Source organism: Dicentrarchus labrax, unplaced genomic scaffold (genome assembly GCF_905237075.1).
Source record: "Dicentrarchus labrax unplaced genomic scaffold, dlabrax2021, whole genome shotgun sequence".
Taxonomy (NCBI): domain Eukaryota; kingdom Metazoa; phylum Chordata; class Actinopteri; family Moronidae; genus Dicentrarchus; species Dicentrarchus labrax.
In genome coordinates, this window is record NW_026136706.1 from 20,334,298 (window position 1) to 20,357,777 (window position 23,480).

General features: G+C 41.2%; 2 protein-coding genes across 3 annotated transcripts; both read right to left on the reverse strand.

The window, feature by feature from the left end:
* Positions 1–63: 63 nt before the first annotated feature.
* Positions 64–2,057, reverse strand: mid1ip1a (MID1 interacting protein 1a). Of its 2 annotated transcripts, none has more exons than XM_051403857.1 (2): positions 1,956–2,057; positions 64–1,835 (listed from the first exon to the last, which is right to left on the reverse strand). In XM_051403857.1, the coding sequence occupies exon 2, from the start codon at positions 1,406–1,408 to the stop codon at positions 917–919; it is 492 nt and encodes a 163-aa protein (XP_051259817.1). In that variant the 5' UTR covers positions 1,409–1,835; positions 1,956–2,057; the 3' UTR covers positions 64–916. The 2 variants fall into 2 exon arrangements, with proteins under 2 accessions (XP_051259817.1, XP_051259818.1); XM_051403858.1 differs by having other exon boundaries at positions 64–1,832; positions 1,956–2,039.
* Positions 2,058–10,449: 8,392 nt separating this feature from the next.
* On the reverse strand, positions 10,450–23,242 carry tspan7b (tetraspanin 7b). The gene is made up of 8 exons (XM_051404631.1): positions 23,073–23,242; positions 17,035–17,223; positions 16,540–16,614; positions 16,342–16,437; positions 15,539–15,694; positions 15,236–15,319; positions 14,885–14,970; positions 10,450–13,168 (listed from the first exon to the last, which is right to left on the reverse strand). The coding sequence occupies exons 1-7, from the start codon at positions 23,136–23,138 to the stop codon at positions 14,902–14,904; spliced, it is 735 nt and encodes a 244-aa protein (XP_051260591.1). The 5' UTR covers positions 23,139–23,242; the 3' UTR covers positions 10,450–13,168; positions 14,885–14,901.
* Between the last annotated feature and the right edge of the window lie 238 nt (positions 23,243–23,480).

Sequence of the window (23,480 nt, forward strand, 5' to 3'; positions counted from 1 at the left end):
TGAATAGGCCAAACTCATTTTTGTGTCTGCATTCATGAAAGAAATAATACATAACAAAGGAAGTAAGTTTATAAAAAAGTTTATTTTAGAAACAAATATTATCTGTACAAAAAGAAGGCGCATACAAAAGCATTCGCTAATTTCAACAGATGGACGTCTCCATCAATACCATGACAGTAGCAAATAAATGACAATAACAACAAAGCATCTCGTGGAACCCCTCATTGTTCCCTATGCAGATGAATTATCAGCTGATTCTGGTTCACTGACCATGTAGGACATTAGGAGATCATAGGCAAGCCACGCAGTAAGCATCTGCCTCCTTCCAATGTAAGCACAATTTAAAGACACAGACATGTTGTTGGATATGAAGGAGCATTGGTCATACACAGACATATACATCTGAACACACTGACATCATCAGCATCACATAGAGGAAGCTAAATCTTCTATCAGTATCCCCCTTCTGCTCAGAAGGGGCGGTTCAGACGACAGGTCTCCATAGTTCATGCAGCCCACTTCTTCTCCAACTTTGAAATAACATTTGGCTCTCAAACATACAGTGTGAGGTAATAAATTACACATTAAATATAGGTTTAAATATGTTTCATTTGTGTGTCACAGCTGAATGCATGATGTGTGTAACACTTTGGCGTGCAAAACATATGGGTTTGGTGTTACACAAATGCTTGCTTCAGGATCAACACATCTACAGTCAATAATACCACAGAATAGACCGACACCATGTTGGCCTAAAGAGAGAAATAAGCTGCCCATTCGTCCACCATTCAAACGTTTCTCCGTTAATTTCATCAGTAGTAGTAGCAGCAGCAGCAAACGAGACATATTGAGAGAAGTCAGACCAACCAGTCTAATAAAGAAATCTGGGCTTTCAGTTTGTGTGGGCTCTGTGAGCTTACTGGCCCCATCCTCCGATTCCAATCTCCTGTTTGTAGCGCTTGGTGAGAGAGTTGGCCTGCAGCGTGAGCTTGGACAGCACCCCTTGCAGCCCGGTCAGGTGGTACTGGAACTGCGTCTTCAAATCCTCGTCCTCCTCCTCCTCGTCCTCCTCGGATGACAGCGATGCGGAGGAGGAGGTGGATGCGGACGAGTTCATGCGGGTGATCTTCATGCTCTCTTTGCGCCTCTCGTCGGCCGCGGCGCACCTGACGCCCCACTCGATGTCCATGCGGATGGACTTGAGCAGCTGGTAGTAGCTGTACATGTCCCCCTCTTCCTCGACCGACTTCAGGGCGCTCATCTCCCTGTCCTCCTCCAGCGGGACGTCCCGCAGCAGGCTTGGCACCATGATGGTCTGGTCCATGTTATTGACGGCGCCGATGAAGCGGTCCATGGCGTTGAAGAGGGAGTTCTTCTGCTTGGGGGTTTCTAGGAGCTGCATCATCATGTTGGCGAGAGTTGTGAGAGAAATGGAAGCGAAGAATCGAGTTGGTTGTCTTGTTTGTTTCTCCTCAGTGAGTGCCCTGCTTTAATTCCGGGCTGATCGGCTTAAAGGAGCGTCTGCTTGTCTGTAGTGCTGCAGAGGGGATTGGCTGTCCTGGAAATCAAGCGGTTGAGTTTCCCCCTTTGATGAGTGTTAGCGTCCTTTTCTCGTGGTATCTGGTCTGTGGGCAGACGGGTGCGCACTTATATACAGATGCAGGTTTCGAGCTTTAAAGGCGGTCCCACACACAACCTGTTTGGCAAGTTCTTTCACTGCAGCTGTAACCGGACCCAATGACCTGTAATAGCACAGCAGAGATGCTCGGCACACTTTCTAGAAGAGGAGTGGCTTCATGTTGACAGTTAGGGGTAAATCCAACTTCACAGAACTTCTGGAGAAACACAAACAGGATTTCTTTAAGCTGAACACGCCAAACGCGTTACCGTGCGTATATACGCACAGCAGCTAAAGGTTCACTGGTCAACACTTTGTCGTCCCAAACTTTACTCACCCAGAAATACTGTGTCCAGAGTTTATGATTTCTCTTCCGGTAAGATAATGACTGATATTACATCACCATTCACATTCTGTTCCGATGAGCCAGACAGGAAGACACAGGGTGAGGCTCGACTGAGCGGACCGGTTTCATGAATATTCATTGAGCAAGCCATCAGCCCACTGCTCGGATCTCCACTGAAACCAATCAGATGACCATGTTTCTTTCTGAGGCGGGACAAATGGATGTTTGACCAATGACGAGGCCACAGTGTTGAATGGCTCACGTCTCGACAACAGAGGCAACACGTGGTCGAGCAACCAAGTTTTTTTTTATTTATTTTTTTTATAATTTTTGATTTAATTCATACACTCTCAGCTTGAAACCTATAGTGCTTGAGTAAAAGTACCAACACATCTAAAACAGTCCATTAGAAGTAAAAGGTCAGCATGTGAAATCCCACTTAAGTTACAGTAGCTACAGAAGTATTATCAGCAAAACATAGCCTACTTAAAGAATCAAAAGTAAAAGTATTCATGCACAAAATAGCCACAGATTTATTAGGTGATATATCCCTTATATTATATATATATGACATTATTTGAATACATTTTAAGCAGATTTTTACTGGTGTAACTGGTTCAGGTGTAGCTAGTTTCCACCACAGGTTACTTTAGTTCAGTGGTTCACAACCTAGGGATTAGGCCCCTTTCAAAGGGTCACAAAATAAGTCTGGGGGGTCAAAAGAAGACAAAACACATCTCTGTTACACACATGTGAACATGTTTCCAATGTTCCTCTAATCTTTGCTTTTTGTAACATACAGGAGAGTTTGTGGCTCAAGTTTTATCTGCGGATCCATATTGATCAATAATATTGTCATCCTGATTTTCTGTATTTTAATTTCACTATGTTGTTCTATTTTGTACACACAGTATCTGCTGCAAGTCTTTCCTTCCTGAAACAGGGACCCCTCCTCTTTTGCTCCTCCTGAAGTTTCGTCAGTGTTTTTCCTTATCGGAATAGAATAGAGGATAGAGGGTCTTGTGTGCTGTACAGATATTAAAGCGCTGTGAGGCATAGTTGTGATATTGGCTAAATAAATTAATTGACTTGTCTTCAAAGTTATTTAAATGGAAACCTGAGCAGTTTTGAGGGGAAATGTCTCTGCAGTGGAAAAGCCAAAACTGTCGTAATGCAATTTGTTTTGGTTGAGAATGTTTAAATATAACAGTGTGTTGTATTTCACAAGATTATCATATGTTTTACTCTGAAAAGTAACTAATAAATTGTAAAAAGTAGAGTAAAAGTTTAGAATTTCCCCCTGAAATGTTGTGGAGTTAAAGTTCAAAGCAGCGTAAAACAGAAATACTCAAGTAAAGTACAAAAGTTGACAAAATATACTTCCTGTTGGCCCACTTCTAGTTATCTTCCACCCCTAAAAATGTGTTTTGTGTTATTCCTTCTATCATGTTGACTAACTGCATTGGTGCCACAGCAATGAGCATCCCCAAAAATGATATCCTTGTTGCAATTGTCCAATTATAACACAATTACAATGATAAAATAGAGAATGAAAATGTTCTTAAAGTGCAAGTTCACTCTTTACTGAGTGCCACATCCACACTAGCAGTCCCTGCAGGAACATTACAGGCCTGGTTATTTCCCCTCAGGGTAACTTTAGTCTAAGCCAGTTACAGTACTGACAAGCTTTTTTAGATTACACTTAAAATCAAACTGTTGCACCAGCCGGTTTCCAACAGTGCTGGTGGACAGCTGATTTCCCCCCACACTCTTCTAACTGCTGGTAAACAGAGGGGGCTCCCACACAGAAATAGCCCACATTAGTACATCATACAGTACATGCACTGGTGAAAGTGCTCAGCCTGAAATCTGAGCTTTGGTAAACACTTCTGGTCAGACTGAAACCATAAAAACATGTTTTTCACTGTGTGACCATCAACAAAAAGAAATCCACCTGTCTAGTGTTCAATCAAAACATGTCTGACAGATTCATAGTAACCAGGTTCAAAATAGATCCACATAACATTAAGGGATAGGCTCATAGGAATGATATAACGGAGGGAGGGAACGGTATAGACAGGGAGGCTGATTGATACTTCATGCCCATAAAGGGATGTCTCTGGGCACAGTTTGTTCTAGATACTAGTGAATGAATCACTGTTCAAAACTTGTTACTCAACAAGAATGGGGGGAATGTGAACATGGATCGAAAAACCAGCTGGGTAAGTTTCTGTCCCATCCTACTTCCGTCTCATCTTGGTATGCATCTGGCCTCTTTCTTCTGCTGGTACCAAAACTGTTTGTGCTGAAGGCAGTGGGGAAATAATTATTCATGTATTTAGCCTACTTAAGTAAAAGCAACACTTCAACACTCTTATAATAACAATTGTGGGGCTCCCTGGTAGCTCACCTGGCAGAGCTGACGCCTGTGTACCAGGCATGAGTCCTTGCTGCAATTACCATGGGTTTGAGTCCGACCTGTGGCCCTTTGCTGGCTGTCATCCCCTCTCTCTCTCCCCTTGTCATGTCACTCGTTAGCTGACCTAGCTACTAAAGGCAATATTGATAGCACAAATAAATAAATAAAAACTTGCGCATAATAATTAAAATCATGGCAGTATTATCAGCAAAATATGCTTAAAAAATCGAAATGTTCACTCCAGGTGCAGAATGACCTGTCAATGTTATATGATTATTTATTATATAATTGGGTTATTATAGTTAATTCATTAGCTTGTATGCAGAATTTTAATGCTGTAGCTGGTTGATATGAAGCTTATTTTGAGTTTTTTATTACAGTGTTGGGTCATTTAATCTGAAACAACGTCTCTTATTATACATGTTTACATTTTTTAATCTTAATTTTGGAAAGTAAAGGACAATTATCTGTCAAATGTAATAAAGTAAAGAGTACATTATTTCCCACTGAAATGAAGTGGAGAGGAAGTATGAAGTAACCTCAAATTGAAAGTAAAGTACAAGTACCTCAGAATTGCACTTACTACTACTCCTGCCAGTACTTAAATGTGGTGATAGTGGTGGAAGAAGAACTCAAAATCTTTAAAGTAAAGTATCAAAAGTAGTACTGTAATGCAGCCTTTTATTGTTGCACCTATAGCTGGTTTTACCTTACTACTATTTGTGTACTGTTGAGTTTGTTTGATCTTAAACAATTCATCATATTATAATATATTCATAGGTTTTGTATCTAAAATCTTACTCTGCAAAGAAACTAGAAACTACAGCTGTCAAATAAATGTAGTGTTTCACTTTGAAATGTCGTGGTGTAGAAGCATAAAACAGCACAAAATGAAAATACCTCAGAGTTGTATTTGAATACAGTAGTTGAGGACATATTATTATGTAATTTTCACCACTGCCTGAAGCTTGTTTACTGTCCCACTCAACCCACATCCCCTCGATCCCAAATCTGCCTCGGAAGCAAAGCTACACAAACAAACCATTTAAAAAAAAAAAAAAAGCAGGTCAGCAGAGCAATTGCGCACCGCTGAGCCGAGATCAGATAGGAACAGGAGCTGGTTTTGCCTTCTCAACAGGGCTGTCAATCAAGGCCCCACCTCACTGACTTCCTCTATTCTCCTGTGAGAGGCCCCTTCTACTTGTCAGAGGACGCGCTGTGCCTGAATGCAACAATGAAACCCGGATCAGTTCGGAAGGGTTTTCTCGATTGTGTGTCATGTCAGAAGCTGAGCATCCACCGATTACGGCGGGTGTCATCATCATCCCACAAGGCCTCAAGAAGAGCGAGAGAGAGAGAGAGAGAGAGAGCGAGTGAGTGAGAGAGAGAGAGGAGGAGGATGTGGTGGTAGGCAGGGAGGGAGGGATGGTGGGGTAGGGGGATGCTGCACTATAGGAACAGGCAGCTTGAGTGGGAACTCTAGTACTTGTCATCACAACTGCATGTTACTGAAAAGTGTGAGGCACGGCCGGGTGTCTCAGTTCAGCAGGGAAGCTGGAGGCGAGGCAGCAGCGGCAATTAGAACAACAACAGCAGCGGCAACAACTCACATCCCAAATAGACGGGTGGAGTGGGACAGGCCTGCTATATTACTTTATAAGGTAGTAAATGAGGTATCATTGTGGATGACAAGAGAGATGTTCTCTCTCTGTGTGTGTGTGTGTGTGTGTGTGTGTCTGAAAGAGAGAAAGCTTAAGTGCTCCCTCTGCAAGTTTTTGAAAATGAAATTCATAAAAAAGATCATATTAAAGCAGTGAAGTAATTCCTGTCATAGAGTTAATAAGATTTCTAATCTGATCAAATTGCCATTTGAAAACACATTTCTTTTATGCTGAGCCACACGAGCCACTTAATGTTATGATTTGAGGCTGGTAATATTCACTAAAACAAAATTATTCTTCTGACGAGCAGCAGTCATTGTGGCACATCAGCAGGACTGTGTGTGGCACTAAAGTGGTACGAGTCCCTCTCTACAAGCTCTGAACTTTCCCTTTAAACAGACAAAATCTCATCAACCGGGTATTTTGGGAGATTTGAACAACCTGATGATGTAAGTAGATTTTCCTACTGAAAAATTGGTGGTTATTGAAATCAATATTAATTAATTAATTTAGTTATTAAAACAATAGTGAGATTCCCATTTTAGCTTTTGCTTGCTGTAATCATTCCTCCTCTTCATAATGGACATAAAAAAATCCCTTCAGAAATGTCCTTTGTACTAAGGGACAAAATTGCCTCTTTTTGTTACCATCTTTCCACTGCAGCTCAACACTGAAACACTGACTGTGCAAACACAAAGGAAACTTTACACTAAACCTACCGGGCCATTGTTTTAAGACAGCCTTGAAAACCTATCCTACTCTTTAAGGCCAACAACAGGATTGGTGAAATATGAGGTGAAACCTTCATTGAATATTGCCGGAGCCTGACTGAAATCCCATGTTAAATCAAGGATAAAGAGTAAGCCTTTCAGACACTGGAACTTCATTTATATACTGTATTTTTATATAGTTTGTTTTAACAGACATCAGCCTTAGTTACTTTGTTCAAAATTACATTTTAATAGAAATGAATCCCCCTGATAATGATTTGTTAATTATTCTGAGGCAACACGTTTCCTAAACTCTAGTGGGTAAACAGAACTGTTCAATCGGCCTTTTTCACATTAGACATTTTAACTTGTCATAGCAGTTCATCATAACATTAACGATGTGGCCTGTTAAGTCACACTAACTTAGTCTACTTAAAGGGGAACTCCACTGATCTTACACATCAAAGTCTGTTTATAGGGGAGTTACTACAGCAAATGTGAAAAAAAGTTGTATAAAGCCTTTTGTGGCTCCAGAGGGAGCTCTGTGAAATCTGATAAACTGCCTCCAGTGATGTCACTCGAGTCAGCGTAGGGGTGTGGGGTTAGAAAAAAATTAGTTTACCAGAAAGAAATGAGTTTACCAGACCTGTGTACGTCACTTCTCAGCTAACTTGAGGCTAACAGCTCAGGGGCTAAAAAATGTGACTTCAAAGCTTATGAATGAGTCCGAGAGTGTTACAGGAGTGCAATGCTAAATCTGTGGAGTACTCTTTGAAGTGGCTGAAACTCTGAACAAGTTTACTTACTATTTCTATGTTTAAAATTAAGTAATTTTAAGTCCGCTTCACAAAAAGATATGAATACAGTACTTTGAACCTGTACTTTATTTTCAAGGTAATTAGATTTCTAGATATTTTAAGTAGATCAACTTCTCAAATTTCACAGCGCGACTTTTATTCCAGGAAATGTAGAAAAGGCTTTGAAACAGCATGTAGTCCTTCATGCTGGAAAATTACATTTACATATCTTTCAACTCATATAATATACCGTGAAATGTATAAAACATGACAAATTCACCAAATACTTTTTTAGAGGGGTGACATGGAGTGGCAGCTGCCACCTCAGCTACAACGCCTGTTAGGTGCAAAATGCTGTCAGATTTAATTTACTAATTTAGATTCATAAAAAAAACATGTTAAAATTCATTTAATGATCTGTTATGGCGCACATTTTACACTAAGCGATGAGCTTAAGTTCAGTGTAAAGAGACAATCTCTGAAGATTTGGAAATAAAAACCAATCATTAATTTCTAATGCCATCTTTAGATGTTTTTATTCAATTCTGTACTAACGTTCCCAGTATTGTTGTTTTTGGGGCTCATTTGGGGGATTTTCCAAGCAAATACAGATACGTGTGACTGTTTGAGATTAAATCCCAATATATTTATGCCACCCCTTTAAGTTTCTATGCCACCCTCTAACCACCCCATAAATATTTCTCTAGATCCGCCCCTGCCTGGTCCAGTATGAAGCTACCAGCAACACCTGTCACCTGTTTTATTTATGTCTTACACATTTCTTCTTGTCTCAGAAGACAGATGGTCGGAGTCAAAAATGAGGCTGAACTTAACACTTTGTGTTCAAAAGAAAAATGTAAGGATTGCAGCCAGGCCCCTTTCTTTTTTTTTTTCATCCACAACCGGACTGGCTGCACTTGAACGTGTAGGTGCGCTCTTGAGTCCGGGGTTTGTGTGTTCCTGCGTGAGTAATAGCGCTTCCCCGGTGGATGCCTCCCTCTAGCCTATAACCCATTAAGTGTATTCGGGAGGCGGAGGGGAGGAGGGGAGGAGGGGGGGGAGGCAGGGGCGCGGGAGCCAGCGGCACGCACGCTCCATTAGCGGACCCACTGCCGCGCCGCTCCGCCGCTAATTTGCGTAACGAGATTGGGGCGAGCCCGGTTAGCGCGATCTCCCCGAGTAGCAGCCTCTCTTATCCGTCTTCCCACCGCCTTTTTTTCCCCCGGCCTTGTTTCCGATGCAGCCCGCAGCAGCGCAGGAGAACAGGCGGACGGAGAAAGACGGAGAATTTGTGTGTGTGTGTGTGTGTGTGTGTGTGGTACTCTCCCACACATGCGGCTTTTTTTCCTCCTCTCTCTCTCTCCCTCTCTCTCCACAGCTCCGTTTTCCGCTGATACCCAAGCGCCGCCATGTGGACCAGGGTGGTACTCAGTGATGTCATAAAGTGCACCAGCCTCGGCAAGTTCAGTGGATGTTCATTTAAAACACAAAGTACAATAGAAGAATGATTAGAACATATAATGGGTTTTTTTCTTCTCTTTTGAGTAGAAAATAAATAATAGGGCCTTCATATGATAAAAGGAGGAGTAGAGTTTCATGTGCTTTTCTGCTGGTTTCCCCTCGGTCTGCTTCTCAAGGCAAACTCATTGTTTTCTCAAATGAGCAGTGAATTTGGGTTTTGGCCTGACAGTGTGTCAAATTCTTGGTGTTTGTGTTTTATTTTGGTAAAACAAAAACTTGTGTCCTATGTGTTCACACAGGCTGCAGTGGAGCAGAAAGGGTTCCTTTGTCCTCACCTCCTTTTGGCAGAACTGTCTGTTTTCTCCGTGTTGCTCCTGGTTTGTCTGTGTCTCAATGGCAGCTTGTGGTCACGCAGTCTGAATTACAGTGTCAATCTGTCTTTCGCAGTTTTAGGTTGCTCAAGGCACTCAGATAATCTCCCACCACATCTATTGCATGCCTGTCCATTTTGGAATGAGGGAAATTCTCTCCATCGTCTCCTCCTAATTAAAATGGGCCTTTTGCCTAATTTAACCCAGCATCCATTGTTTGTTGTGTTTCTATTGACTTTGAGAATGTGTGTGAAGGCTTTAAAACTGGGTACTTGTTCAGTTTCTCATTGTCTGGATGTTTCAGGGACACGGCACTGTAACACAGAGTTCACTGCTATTTGATAACACTGGTTTAATTGTGGAATTGTGTATTTGTAGCCAGTTTGATAAAAGTTTGTAGATTATTTTATTATATATAAGACTCTTCCTATGTCTGTTGACTTTAATTTTGTTGTCCTAAATATTATATTCTGTCAGAACACACACTGATAGGTGATGTAAAGGGAACAACTCAAGGTCAAGCAGGTGACTTTTGTTTTAGCAGCAAATATTCATTCAAATTGTTTTTGTTGCCCTCGGTTGAGCAGAGGTAAATCACTTCACTGTAAGTCGTACTGTTAACTTGCTGTTCTCTGATGCCTGAGTCCTAGTTAGATGTACACCCACCCACACATACCTTTATCCACACAACTTAGCCAGCTCTCAATATGCCTTAACCCTTGACTTGACCTCTTCTGACACTAATCCTGAAACTAAAAATATAATTTGTCCTGATTACTGTTTGGAAACAGCTCAAATTATAACTTTTCCAAGAGATAAAACAGCTAATAAATCAATAAAATATACTGTTATTGAAGGCTTTACCATTTGTAGTAAAGTATCCTACTTTAACAGGGGTTTCAACTTCAGAAACAGTCTTGTAGAAACATTTGAAATGTAGACCAGGACGGCCACTGCTCGCATACAGCTTTGATAAACAGATGTATAGGACACCTGTTTGATTCTACATTTAAAATGTACTGAGCCATCTCCATCATAGCGAAATGAACAAACGCTAAACAAAACAGTTATTCTATATATTTATTGATAATAAGACCACTGATGGTGACTTAGTCAATAGTAGACAGCAGGGTGCAATTCTTTTTGAGTGTCTGGTGACCCCATGTGTAAGCAGGATGGTATTACAATTTAGTATTTACAGGACAATATCAGTTTGGGGAAGGAAAAATAGGTTTCAAAGTGTTGGAAAACATACATTCACTAAATAAATGTACAGCTTTAAAAGCAATAAGGTTGGAAAAGCCACAACCAAATACTGACCATAATTGAATACAACAGGATCCACAAAATCTAGATGCTCTCTCTCTCTCTCTCTCTCTCTTCTTTCTCCCTCTTTCTCTCACTCACTCACTCACACACACACACACACACACACACACACACACACACAACTTGTCATACAAGGAAAATACACACTCAAGGTTAAGGAGACAAATAAAGAACAACACACATACCGAAAGAGAGATAGAAAATCACTTGGTGAAACTGTAAACGCAATGCCAACCAAACCATAATAAATATACAGCTAAATTGAAACAGCTACATGTTGCACGTTACTCTCAACAAAACATTGGCCACAATAATTTTTTTCAGTGCGATTTTTCTATAAACTATCAAACAAATACAGATTAACAGCACAAAGTGCGGAATCAAAACTGTGACACAACATTTATACTGATTAGCGTATTAGAATGAGAAACATTACATTATATAAATTACATTTCCAATAAATATCTACAGATAATGATGATGATGACGATGATGGCATGTTGATGCACTACATAGAATACTGTAAATACTAGATGAACACTGTTGGAGTCCTGCGTATCTCTAATGTCGACTTCTCTCATTGTAACACACAGCTGGCATGATATTCCTCCAGAAGAAAGCAATTCATCACCCTAATGATTTGATATGACCTTAACGGGCTGAAAATCAGTGTTTTACTGACCTCTTGTGGTTGAAAATGTCTAAGCCTGTTCACACCCAGAATCCTGGTTGTGCACCTGTAACCACACCCCAACCATGATGTCAGGTACACCTCTACATCACTGCAGCAACGTCAACTTTAATCTGTTGAGGTCAGCAAAAAAAAAAAAAATTTTCAGCTGGTTAAGTAGATCTTTAAAGCTAAATCCTGACATTTTGCGATTTACTCAGTTTTTTAGATTGGCCAGGTGTGTGGAGGTGTGAAAGTTGGCAGGATTTAAATTTCTCCCACGATCTCTGGTCTTCATTCTCCAAACAACTTCTTCTGTCACTTTCTATCCGACAATGAATGAATGCCTCTGAGGAGAACCTGTCCAAAACTGTTATCCCCATTTGTATGATTCATTGCATCTCAAAGCTCACTAAGATGACAGCAAGTTTTTCACCTCGCCTTGAAGCGTGGCTGTTCGAAACAGAGACACATTTGCCGTACGAATTTAAAGATAATTGAGTGTTAGGGGCTTAATTGAGAGCCTGAAATGGCCAGGTCACACCAGAAAATTTTGCAAAATTTTGTGTCGAATTCAATACATTTGAATGAAGTCTCTGTAATGAGTGGATTCGCTAATGAAGAGCAAGCAAATTAAACAGTGCTAACATGGTTTTATTAACAGAACTGACCTTTAAGGGAGACAGAGCGCTAACATTGAGGAGTAGCTTATTAGCTGTGTTGCAGCTTCCGTTTTTATGCAATAGTATGTTCTGTTGGAGAATAAACTGCTCCAAACAGCTATGAGACAGGAGCTGATGATACAACTCATCTTTTGAATAAACTGTTTGACATTACTGTCGAGACTACATGCTTTTCTGGTGTGACCTGGCCGCCAGTTTACATTGTAACAGATTTGTTCCACAACTGACCTTATTTGTTTGTTTTACTTGATGACTAAATTTATTTCCCTCCAAAAACCAATCGAGTCATTTTTTAAGTGCATGTAAAGGCTGTAAATTTGGTGTAAAGTTACTGTGGGACTGTGACAGTAAAGCTTCTTATTTTGAATCCATGTTTTTGTGTGTTTACCCTAGACTAAAGCTCTAACTGATAGTGAATTACAATGTTAAAATGTAGCGTATCTCATAACCTGCCACTGACTTAAATTATCAGGTCAAAAAAATATTGTGTCTTGTCTACAGATTAAAAAACAACTCTCCCTTTTCTCTCTTTCGTCAGTTTCCTTTTTTTTCCTATAAACTTAAAATATCATCCTCAGTACGCATAATCAGTTCACAAAATGTCACAACCATAGGAATATACAATGGTGAGCCATAGCAAAGTCAAATGCAAAACTAAACCTATCTATTAAAGTATTACTTTCAAGCTTTAGTAATGTCAATCTGTACAAAGATGTGCAGTGGTCCTCTGATGACGGTTGGTGAAGCATGCTGTAACCAACTGAGAAGCCAAGTTGCACCCAATCGCCTATCTGAGACCAACACGGCTCAGACAACTCTGGTTTACCTGCTTGTTGTACTTTGTAGGCTGTACTGATCCGAGATATGTGCTAATGAGCAACTTCTACATCAAGCAGCAGTGTGATGTGTGGTATAGAACGTTTTGATGCAACAGCAGTGAGTCAAGGAATGGTGCTTTACAATAAGATACATTAAGATATTACATTAAGATCACAGGCAGAGAGACGGAGGGAGGTAAATTCCAATACAGACATGTGACAGTGTTTTGGGAATTTACTCTTGTCATGTGTCAAGGCTCTTTGTCTCTTCGTCTCTTCATCTCCCTGAAAATACAAAAACACAAATAAAGAAGAGTTAATTGTGTATGAATTAAAGGACCACTGTGTAGGATTTAGTGGCATCTAGCTGTGAAATTGTAGACTAACTGAACACCGCTCGCATCTGAATTTGGTGACCTGGGAATTAGAACGGGCTGAAGGAGAAATTACGGTGGCCGCAAAAACTAGTGAAAAACGTGAAAGGCCCTATTTACAGCCAATATTTGGATTTGCGATGTTTTGTGATTATACACTAATAAAAACATACTGATGATTTTTATATTTCCCAATAGATCCTTGGACCTTTTAACTTGCAGTCATTGACTGTTTGGCCACTTGGGGGAAGTGGAACAAGATGAAAACACGACATTTTTTACTGTATGACAAAAATGTTAGCAAACAGTTGCCTATTTACACATCCAGCAAGCACAAATTAACATTTTTGTTTATTTAGCCACCTGGCGTATGTAAGTCTAATACCGACTTTCCTTTTAGCTTTGTTTGGTCTCCACCAACACCCGAAGGAAAGTGTCTGGCTCTTTAGCTAAATGCTCCACTATGTTCACCAGCTAGTTAACTTTGTCTATCTGCTGTTTGGTGTTAAACAGATAGTGTACACTGAGTTTAACAGTTTTTACTGCAGAAAAAAGCAGCTAATGAGAACTGTGGCTGAAACAAAACAGTAAACCAAAACCCTGTGCTGAAAGGCACTAAAACACTTTGTATAGTTGAGTGGAAGTTGGTGATAATTCTGGGTGTAAGCTTGTCACTACGAGTGACACCGTTTATATTGTACTTGTATTTTTTACAGTGTTAAAGTGTAACCTCAATTCTGCTAGTTCCCTCCCTCTCAGCAAATTTAATAGACGCTATGTCTCGATCAGTATACATTTGAAAATAAGAGCTGAGGATTCATAGACTCCCCCCATGTGACGTTTACGTGCGCTCCCAAGTGTCTTCTCTCTCCGTTTCTCTACAATGTCAAAAGTGTGCAACAGTGGAAATGGAGTCCGCTCACGTCTACAAACGACTGGCACCCATCGCAACAGAGTCCAACACAAAGTCCAAAGTCAAAACTTTACTGAACTGAACTTTTGAAATCTATTGTGATTTTGTATTTTTAGCTGGCTAATGTTAGCTTGCTAACACTGACAAATTGCTAGCTAGCTAATATAGGAAAATAATCCCAGGGCTGATCTGGCTTGCCGTTTGCAGGTTACTTTATCGGCCGGCATTGCAGGGTGCTTTGCAGCTGGCTGGCTAACCTGGCTAATTTGCTTGCTCGCTAGTGTTATCGCCACAAAATATTGTCTGAGGCGATATTTTAGTTGGCTAACTTTAGCTAGCAAAATTACTTCACCAGCTAACGGTGACATAACAATCAATGGGGTGATTTGTAAACAGCGAGCTAGTTTGTAGCATGGAGTCAATGGTCCAAATAAAATATAGGAACACTGTGGATAGTAACGTTATTCTTAATGTGACTATAATTTATTTCCCAGTGTTCAGTCTAGTGTATGTCACTTTTGGCTGATGCCCAGGACGATGCTCACTTGAGCGTATGGACTATGTATGGAGTGTGACCGCAAGCTACAGGATGCTGACTGCAGTTCACTTAATAGCCACTGTTGTCATGATTAACAATGGTTTGCTGAAAGTTTACATATAGAACATTTAAATGTGTGTGGTTGCTTTTGTGTGTGCATCTTTAATGTTTCTCACCTGCCACGTCACATCAGCTAGACCATCTCATACTGATTGGCTGTGATGATCCTGGACAGACAGCAGGCCAGCAACATGCCAATCAGCTGAAAGACAGACAGAAAAGGGATTTGGTTTACTTTATGTTTGGGGTTCAAAAATATTTGGATTAACATTTTCTCAAAATAAAGACATCATTTCCTGTGAAACCTACTCATTACTGTTGTAAGATGATGATGGTGCTACTAGTATCCCCTTCCTCCCTTTAGTATTGTTACATGCTTTCTTAACGTAATTTATTGATGCTAAAACCCTACACATGCCTCCTTTTATTTGCCCTCCATCACCTGCAATTTTTTTCCCAATTCTTACCTGTGAGAAGGCAATCCCAAACGTCACTCCTGCAATAATGGCCATGTTGGTTTCCATGAAAGAAGTGACCAGCTCATAGCATCCCTGAAATATAGGGGGCATGTTAGTTTGTAGAGGGTACTGGGACATGTTATATGTGCAAATTAAGGGCAAGATGGATATCTGGGAGAGTATCTGAGGCAGTTGTTAGTGTATGAAAGAGGGTTTGAAAAGGTGAGTGAGGACCTGTCAGATGTAAACGCAGTCTTTATAAGCATTCATAAACTACATGAAGTACCTAGCAGCAGAACTTAACATACTGACCTGGTGGTAGACCTTGCTTGGGGCTAGAGTTGTATTACGGAGGTCTTCTGGATTGCAGTCAGAGGAGTTAAAGCAGCAGCTGGCAGGAATGCCATTGGATGGGTAATACACACTGCCAAACCAACTGGTGTAGTTATACACTCCGCAGCAACGCAGCTAAAACGCACAGAAAAAGAGAGAGCACTGGTTAAGGCATTATTTAATATTTTTTTTTACTGTCAACAAATCACATGTGAAGACCAAAACAAACAATGTGTCTGTTTGAATAGTTTTTAACTTCCCCATCTTGTCTGTTGCACTCAACCATTATTTGTTCTTATTGAAGGCATAAATATGTAGTACAGCTGGGCACTGTGGTTTAACACTAGTTAGTAACTATGGTAGTTTAGTAACACTAATCAAACAGGAGTAAATAGTGCATTTTCAGCTGCGGTTTAAAACGTATTTGGGGCACTACTGAGTATTCAAGGCGTTTGTGTGGGAATGATACAAAATAAATGACATTTCCCTTGTTCACCGTAATGAAGGAATATGTCACCCATAACAGTGGTGTAGCTCACTGATGTGTTTTTTGACAACAATGGAGCTCTATGGCAGGGACAAATAAGCTCTATCAGGGTTTGACTTGTTCGTAGCATACATTAATTCCTGTTTTTGGTCTATTCATGAGATGTGTTGATAATATGCAGAATTGCTGGTGTTAGCCTTTAAAAAATGCAAACCTTTAGCATTCAGAGCTGTGTTTTGGTTTACTGCTGATGCATTTATTAGCTGTTTAACAATATTGTGTCACAGGGACTTACCTTGTGCTGCAAATTATCAACAGCACGGCTCGCCTCATCCTCAGCATTGTAGTTCAGGACGGCGTCGGTGTATGTCCTGTGAAAGGTTCCCTTTATCTGGAGCGTGCAAACATACGCACACGATTACACACATTGACAGCCTAAGAGCGCTTTTAGTGTTGACTTAAAAAGTTGTTAAATGGCGTGTTGCGTGCTAACCTCGTGGCGAAACACAAATCCAGAGATCCCGGCCACTAACTCAGCGAGGAAGACGAGCGACAGAAACATGGCATACTACAGAAACAGAAGAAGGAAGAGGGACATTTGCATAGTTTGCATAAAAACCCTCTGCTTTAGATCAGTATCATTTGCTTATGGTTACACAGTCACACACGAGTGCGCGTACACACACACACACACACACACACACACACACACACACACACACACACACACACACACACACACACACACACACACACACACACACACACACACACACACACACACACACACACACACACACTCACATGACCACCATTAACTGAACAAAGTGCCCTGCGGCATCTATCGGATTTCTGATCCCTCTCCACAGGACAGAGGTCAGCCATTATTCCCTTTATCATGTGACCTGAGGCAAATTAATCAGCATCCACAACACTTTTCTCTCTCCCTGCAGCATAAAACCCCACCCTTCCTCCAACAGCCTCTCACCAGCTTCAGCATCCATGGGCTTCCTCTGCAGGTGGCGAAGCATCCAAACAGGCCAAAAACAATGATGACGGTCCCGGTGCCTATGAGGACGTAGGGGGCGTTGGTGGAGTTGTCGGCTATAAGAGAGATGTACGGGCCCAGCATCAACTTCCCCCATACTCCCACTGCCAGCAGGATGGCTCCTGTTATCTAGAGGGCGGGAGTTGGAAAGATGGATATAACAGAGAGAGCACAGGGAACAGAATGAAAGCAGGGAACAGGCCTTTATCTCTGCACCTCTGCAATATTACAATAGCTGTGTTTTAGCAGCGTGGCGAAGGGGAGGAGGAGGAGGAGGAGGAGGAGGAAGAGGATCAAGGTGGAACAAGAAAGGAGAGCAATTAGAGTAAGGAGGAGGAGACGAGAGACAGAAGACACAAATTTATCTGGAGTGCGGGATAGTGATCACCTGCTTTATGAATATGCCTGCACTCACACACACACACACACACACACACACACACACAGACAGAGGAAAAGAAAGGGGACATGTCAAAGAAGCTCTTTGATCCGAGGCGAGACGCTTCCTACTGTTGCGCCTCTCTTAGCATTTCAAATGAAGGCTGCGGATAAAAGAGTGTGTTGTACGAGGCAGCTGAAGCGGCGTGTGTCTCAGCTGGGTATGTCTTGCTGGCATTGGAAAGAGAGCGGGGTGTGGAACGGCTGCTGATGATCTGACTCTAGCAAGGGCCAACTCATCATACTACCCTCCTTCCTTCCAAGAGGAGAGGCCGTTCGCCGTCCTGCTGCCAGGCCCTCTGGTTAGAGAGGGAGCAGTCTGTACAAAATGTCTCTGTCTGTGCACCCTGAAACCTCTAAAACCGTTGAGAAGAAATAGCTCACAGCAGAAAATGATCCAATTTGACTGAAAACAGCACTGGGAAGACATCAGTTTTGCTGTTTGAATAAACGTTCCAACTCAATTGCAATTAGTCAACGATGTCCTATGGCCTGAGTGATTACCAACAATACAAAAAATATTTCTTTGCATACCCTCAAACCGTCATGTTCCCTCTCTGACTATGGCCTAAACTAGTCTCTGTAGATTAATGACCGTGTTAACAACATTTACACTTGGCAAGGTGTGCACATAATGATCACCGGTCTCTGGCCACCCTGTCCTTTGACTGCTTTATTGTTCTGAATTTGACTGCAGTTTAACCACAGATATAAGGAGTCATTTGAGCCTTAAACACAGTGAGAGCGGTATGAAGATATCTTTTACAGCTGCTGTGTGAGAAACTTGATCGTGTCTCATGCAAACATCCACACATGAATCAACAGTATGACACACGAGGGACAATGAGTTGAAGGCGTGGGTGAGATGATAAGACGGGTTACAGTAAGAGAAAACACACACATAGTGAAACAGTGAATGGCGGCTCCTGAAGAAAGCATAAGCTAAAACTATAGTTTGAAATCACAGACATGCTGGTTTAAGGCTGCAACGAATGACTGTTTTCCCCCCACAAGTAATTTCCCCACGGGTTTATTAAAGTATATCTGATTCTGATTCTGATTCTGATTCATTAGCATTCAATCATTTGGTCTATAAATTATTAGGAAATAGTCAAATAAAAAATTGCCCATCACAATTTCCTAAAGCCCAAGTTGACACAGTTTACAGTTTACTATCATAGAAGACACAGAAAACCACTAAATGTTTACATTTGAGAAACTGTAACCAGTTTCTTTTGGCATTTTGGCTTAAACAGACTTAAATGGTTAACTGATTACCAGAACTATTGTTGGTTTGCCACCATTTTGCTAATGTATTTATCTCTAACTATGGCTCTGTGGCTGTAACTGTGTTTTATATTACATAAACAAAATCAGAAAAAAACGGGTGTTATTGACGATTTGTGGGCAGTTAGATGCGAGATGATAAATCCTCAGACAGTTGATGGAGCTGAACCACATAGTGAGAACTGAGAGCCACTACACTTTCTATTTAAAAACATTTGTCTGATTTTGTAATGTGCATCCTCATCCTGTTGTTTCCTGTACCCCTGTGGCTGCTGTATGCCTGGATGATATTTTCTAAAGGCCTAAGGGTTTTCTGGTTTTATACGGGATGCAATTTCTCAAGGTATTGATTTTCATGTTGTATAAACATGTATTATCACATACGTATGTATAAATGCTCAGGTACTGAGCATCATACTGATGAGGATCTGCTTTAAAAGGTCACAATCCAAAAAGGGTGAGAACCATCAGCCTAACATGCAAAGATATTAAGAGGATACTGAGGTACAAACAGTATGTAAAAATCTACATCTATATATTATCATATTGCTCAACCAAATTAATCTAATATGTTGTAAAGTAGGGCTGTAACTAACTGTTTTCATTATCGATTAATCTATTGACTATTTTATCAATGAATCAATTGTTTTATCTATAAAATCAGAAGATCAGATCAGACTAAGAAGATTGTGAAAAAAGAATTTTCCACAGCCCAAGGTGATTCTTCTGATGTCTTGTTTAGTCCAGATAAAGATACCTCCCCTTCATTTACTGTGGCCCCTCACTTATATAGAAGAATGTCAGTGTTTTCTCATGACTGAGGTAAAAGGAAATCCATTGTAAAGCTATAATGCTGTTACGTAAGGTTTTAGAAGTTGAGCAGGAAATCAAGTTTGGAATACTAAAAGTCTGCCATTGGGTGTAGGCTTGTTTAAGTTAGCTAACCCAGTGCAATATTTTCTTCCCATCCACAGCCATGAATGCACAGCTACGTTGCCACTTGCCAGTAATTTGGTGCCCCCGGCTATAAGCCTCATCCTCATCTAGAATATACTTTCATGTACGACAAACAAAAAGCATCAAATCCATGTTTGGAGTTTTTTGCCAACAAAATAAATGATTATTCCATCATCAAAACAGCTGCTGATTCATTTTCTGTTAATCAACTAATTGATGATTCGCTGCAACTCTAATGTTACAGATCCCATCATCATTTTCAGCCACTATCTGGCAGAACTGAAGGACGGCGGGCTTATGACTTGATTCGTCAGTAATGACATCTGCTGTTTCTATTGACAGTGATTCTAACAGCCAGAGCCGTCCCCTAGATGACGATGTACTCACTGTAATATCATCAGCAACAAAATGTCTGGACCCCTAAGAGCTGCTGTCGCATACAAATAAAGGATCATCTTGTCAATGCTAGTGTTCATTTTAAAGCCAAAAGGGAAATCAAGCCCAAGTAGCAGGGGCAAGTCATCTAGACTTCATGTCTGCTGAATCCCAAACAGCTTCAGTGCCCCTTTTCTCCTCCTCCTCCTCTTCCCTGGAGCGGAGTAGCCCCCTCCCGCACGTTTTTTGTTTGAAATTCAATGCTTGGCCGGCCACCCTGGTTACAGCACAGGGTTTAAAACAGGTCACCCCTCTTCCCTCCTCCTCCCCCAGCCTAATAAAGAAACAGAAGGTGCGATGACAAAATATGCTGGCGAGGACACCACGCAGACTCCACCACCTGCTCCGCATTTGGCCGTCCTGCGTGTGCACGTGTTAAAGTATGGCGACATAGCTATTCGCACTTAAGACATTGCTTGCCACGACAAGCTGATGACAGTGAAACCGAGGCCTGGCTGACATTGAGGCAGCTCTCTCACTTTCGAACTCTGTGCCAGTGAACCTCTCCCTACTTCACCCTCGGGGTTAAAGAGAGCCACTGAGCTGTGAGACACTTCTGCACTTTAGATGTCTGAAACCTGATGCTGTAGATGTGAAGGGAGCGCTTAGAGACAGTCCAATCCAGACTAAATATAAAAGTTCATATCAGTGGCACGGGCACATGTCTGCAGTGCAGGGAGATACACAGCACTGCTCCTCTTTTTAAGCCTTTGTGAACAAAGAACTGAAACTGATTTCAGTTCTGTGTTTCTATCACGACTTTCTTCTCCAATCTTTGAGGAGTTACTTTAGGTTTTATTCAAGGCCAAGTTGCAGCATTTAAGCAACTTTCACTTCCTGCAGTTCAGAGCGAATGCAGACAAAGTACTCTTCAGGTCCTAAACACATTATGGACAGATAAATCTATTCCACGTGTTCTTATTGAATAATCCTACGCAGGTTATATCTGGCTGCTATCAGACATCTTACAAACAGGACGGAGCCTAAAACCCACAAATATTATTATTGTTAGAGTTAATCAAACTAGTCAATTAGTCACACAGTATTTTGATTATGGTTAATGTGTTTTTTTGATTGATTGGTCATATATCAGGAGTCAATAATCGAAAGGTTAAAAAAAAGCCGTATCCAAACCACTGAAAAAACCAACAGGGAAGAAGTGATACTATTCCATTTCTCAAGTTAATCTCAAATTAATTTATCCCGAAATTGAAAGCAGTCTCAACCAAATAAATCTGGTTTGAGAGATGCTTTCTGAGTGATCTGCTGCCTCAAATCCTGAGGGCACTTACTACAAAGAGCGTTAATCACAGTGAAAGTATGGGCACAATCTATTCTTCAAACGACTGTTGTTACATGCTGCTTGCTTAGCATTGCGAACATAGCATTTCATCAATTCAAATCAGAGTGAGGCGTTGCAGCTTAAGACCTCTGCCAAAATCCTATTGATTCAGCTTATTATTTGAGACGTTTGTAGCGCTGTGTTTTATATCATTTTCCAGGGTGTGTCTAATGTTGTTGCTCCTCCGTTGTGCAGTATGGAAATATGGTGGACACACTATCAAGGAGAGATGGTGGACGGTGCACACATCCAACCCCTGCTGGCTACAGGTGCAGGACAAAACTAGCATACAAAGAAAAAGGAGAGATAGTCCGCGCACTGCAAGCTCCCAAAAAATGACTTGAATGACTTCATACAAAAGATACGTGGGTGTTATTTTGTATCATGTGATATGCTAATTGCAAGTGGAGCTGTCATGGTTTTATGCCTGTAAAGATTTGCCTCTGCCTTTTGTTCATGTGGATGTTTGCCTGACGAATACAAACACTGCATCAACCAAAACTATCGGGAGCTTACAAGATTTGTTGTGTGCTAACTACCTGTTTTTTTCATTGTGGACCAAAAAACGATTCTGATTTAATCCTTTAGGTTATTTATCAGGCAAAATTACAAAACCCCTCTCTGGTTTCAGCTTCTCCAATGTGAGGATTTGCTGCTTTTACTTCTTGTCTTACAGTATAGTAAACTAAAGAGGAACGACAATCATAGACATCATCTAAGGCTTTTTAAAAACCTATTTTCTAATCTAAACCTGAGAAAACCCTTTGGCAGATTAATAAATCATTAAAAATAACTTGCTGTGGCTTCACCTTCAATCCAATACTGTCTATTAAAACAGCACCACAAAGAACAGCCTGGACTAAAGTATCATAGCAGGCATTTACTGCAGTCCTGCTGTATTTTATAGTGTAGTATAAGTGTTAGTGGACTTATAAACAGGTGCTCCTATAGGGACCAATGGGCTCAGTGGGTGTTACATATACTGGGGGTGCGAGGTCCCTTTAAGAATCTATAGCAACGGCCCCAAAATGTACAGTAGGTGGTCAGAAAATGGGCTTTATACGGGCCTTATCAAACAGAGCAGGCCCGCTGATGAATCAGACGGAGTTAAATCGTTGCGGTGATGTTAACATCCTCCACCGACAACAACCACGATGCTATGTGTGCTAATGCATCCACACCACTGACGCCCAGCAGCCAAAAATACGTGTAACCTGAACACCAGCTCCACGGCTGGCAGGAGACGGTTTTAAAATTCACATCTTTAAACGCAGAAAGCGGCGGCGTTAAGCTAGCGCTGTCGACCATATAGCGTTTAATATATTAAACAACAGCATGAGCCCCGTCCTTCCGACTGTCCACCCTTCATCACGCACGACAAAAACACACACACACACACACACACACACACACACAGACACAAGAGAGAGAGCAGCAGCAGCAGCGGTGGATTAGGATGGATTGCGATCATTTTCAGCTGGTTTATATACACACACACAAAAAGAAAATGGTTACGTACCCAGAACACGAAGGAATACACGATGAGGAGGGTTTTAAGGCAGGTGATGACCGGTTTAGTCTCCATTGTGGCGCGTACGGTAGACCCACTGTGATGAAGATAACGGCAGCGCGAGGAAGAGAAAGCGTCTCTGAGAGCTGTCGCGGTGCACGCGCTGATGCAGCCACAGAGCGTCACTGGAGCATCGCATCAGAGCAGCCAGCAACCCTCACTGTTGTCTCACTGTTTGTCTCACTGTTGTCTCACTGTTGTCTCACTGTTTGTCTCACATTATTATCTACCGTCACATTACTCTGGACGCTAATAAATAATGCGCATTTTTGTTCAAACACAAATATAATAAAGGTTTACCACGGGTTTTTTTTTGGTGTTATTATTTGTGTTATTTCTAGGTATTTCTTGTCTAAT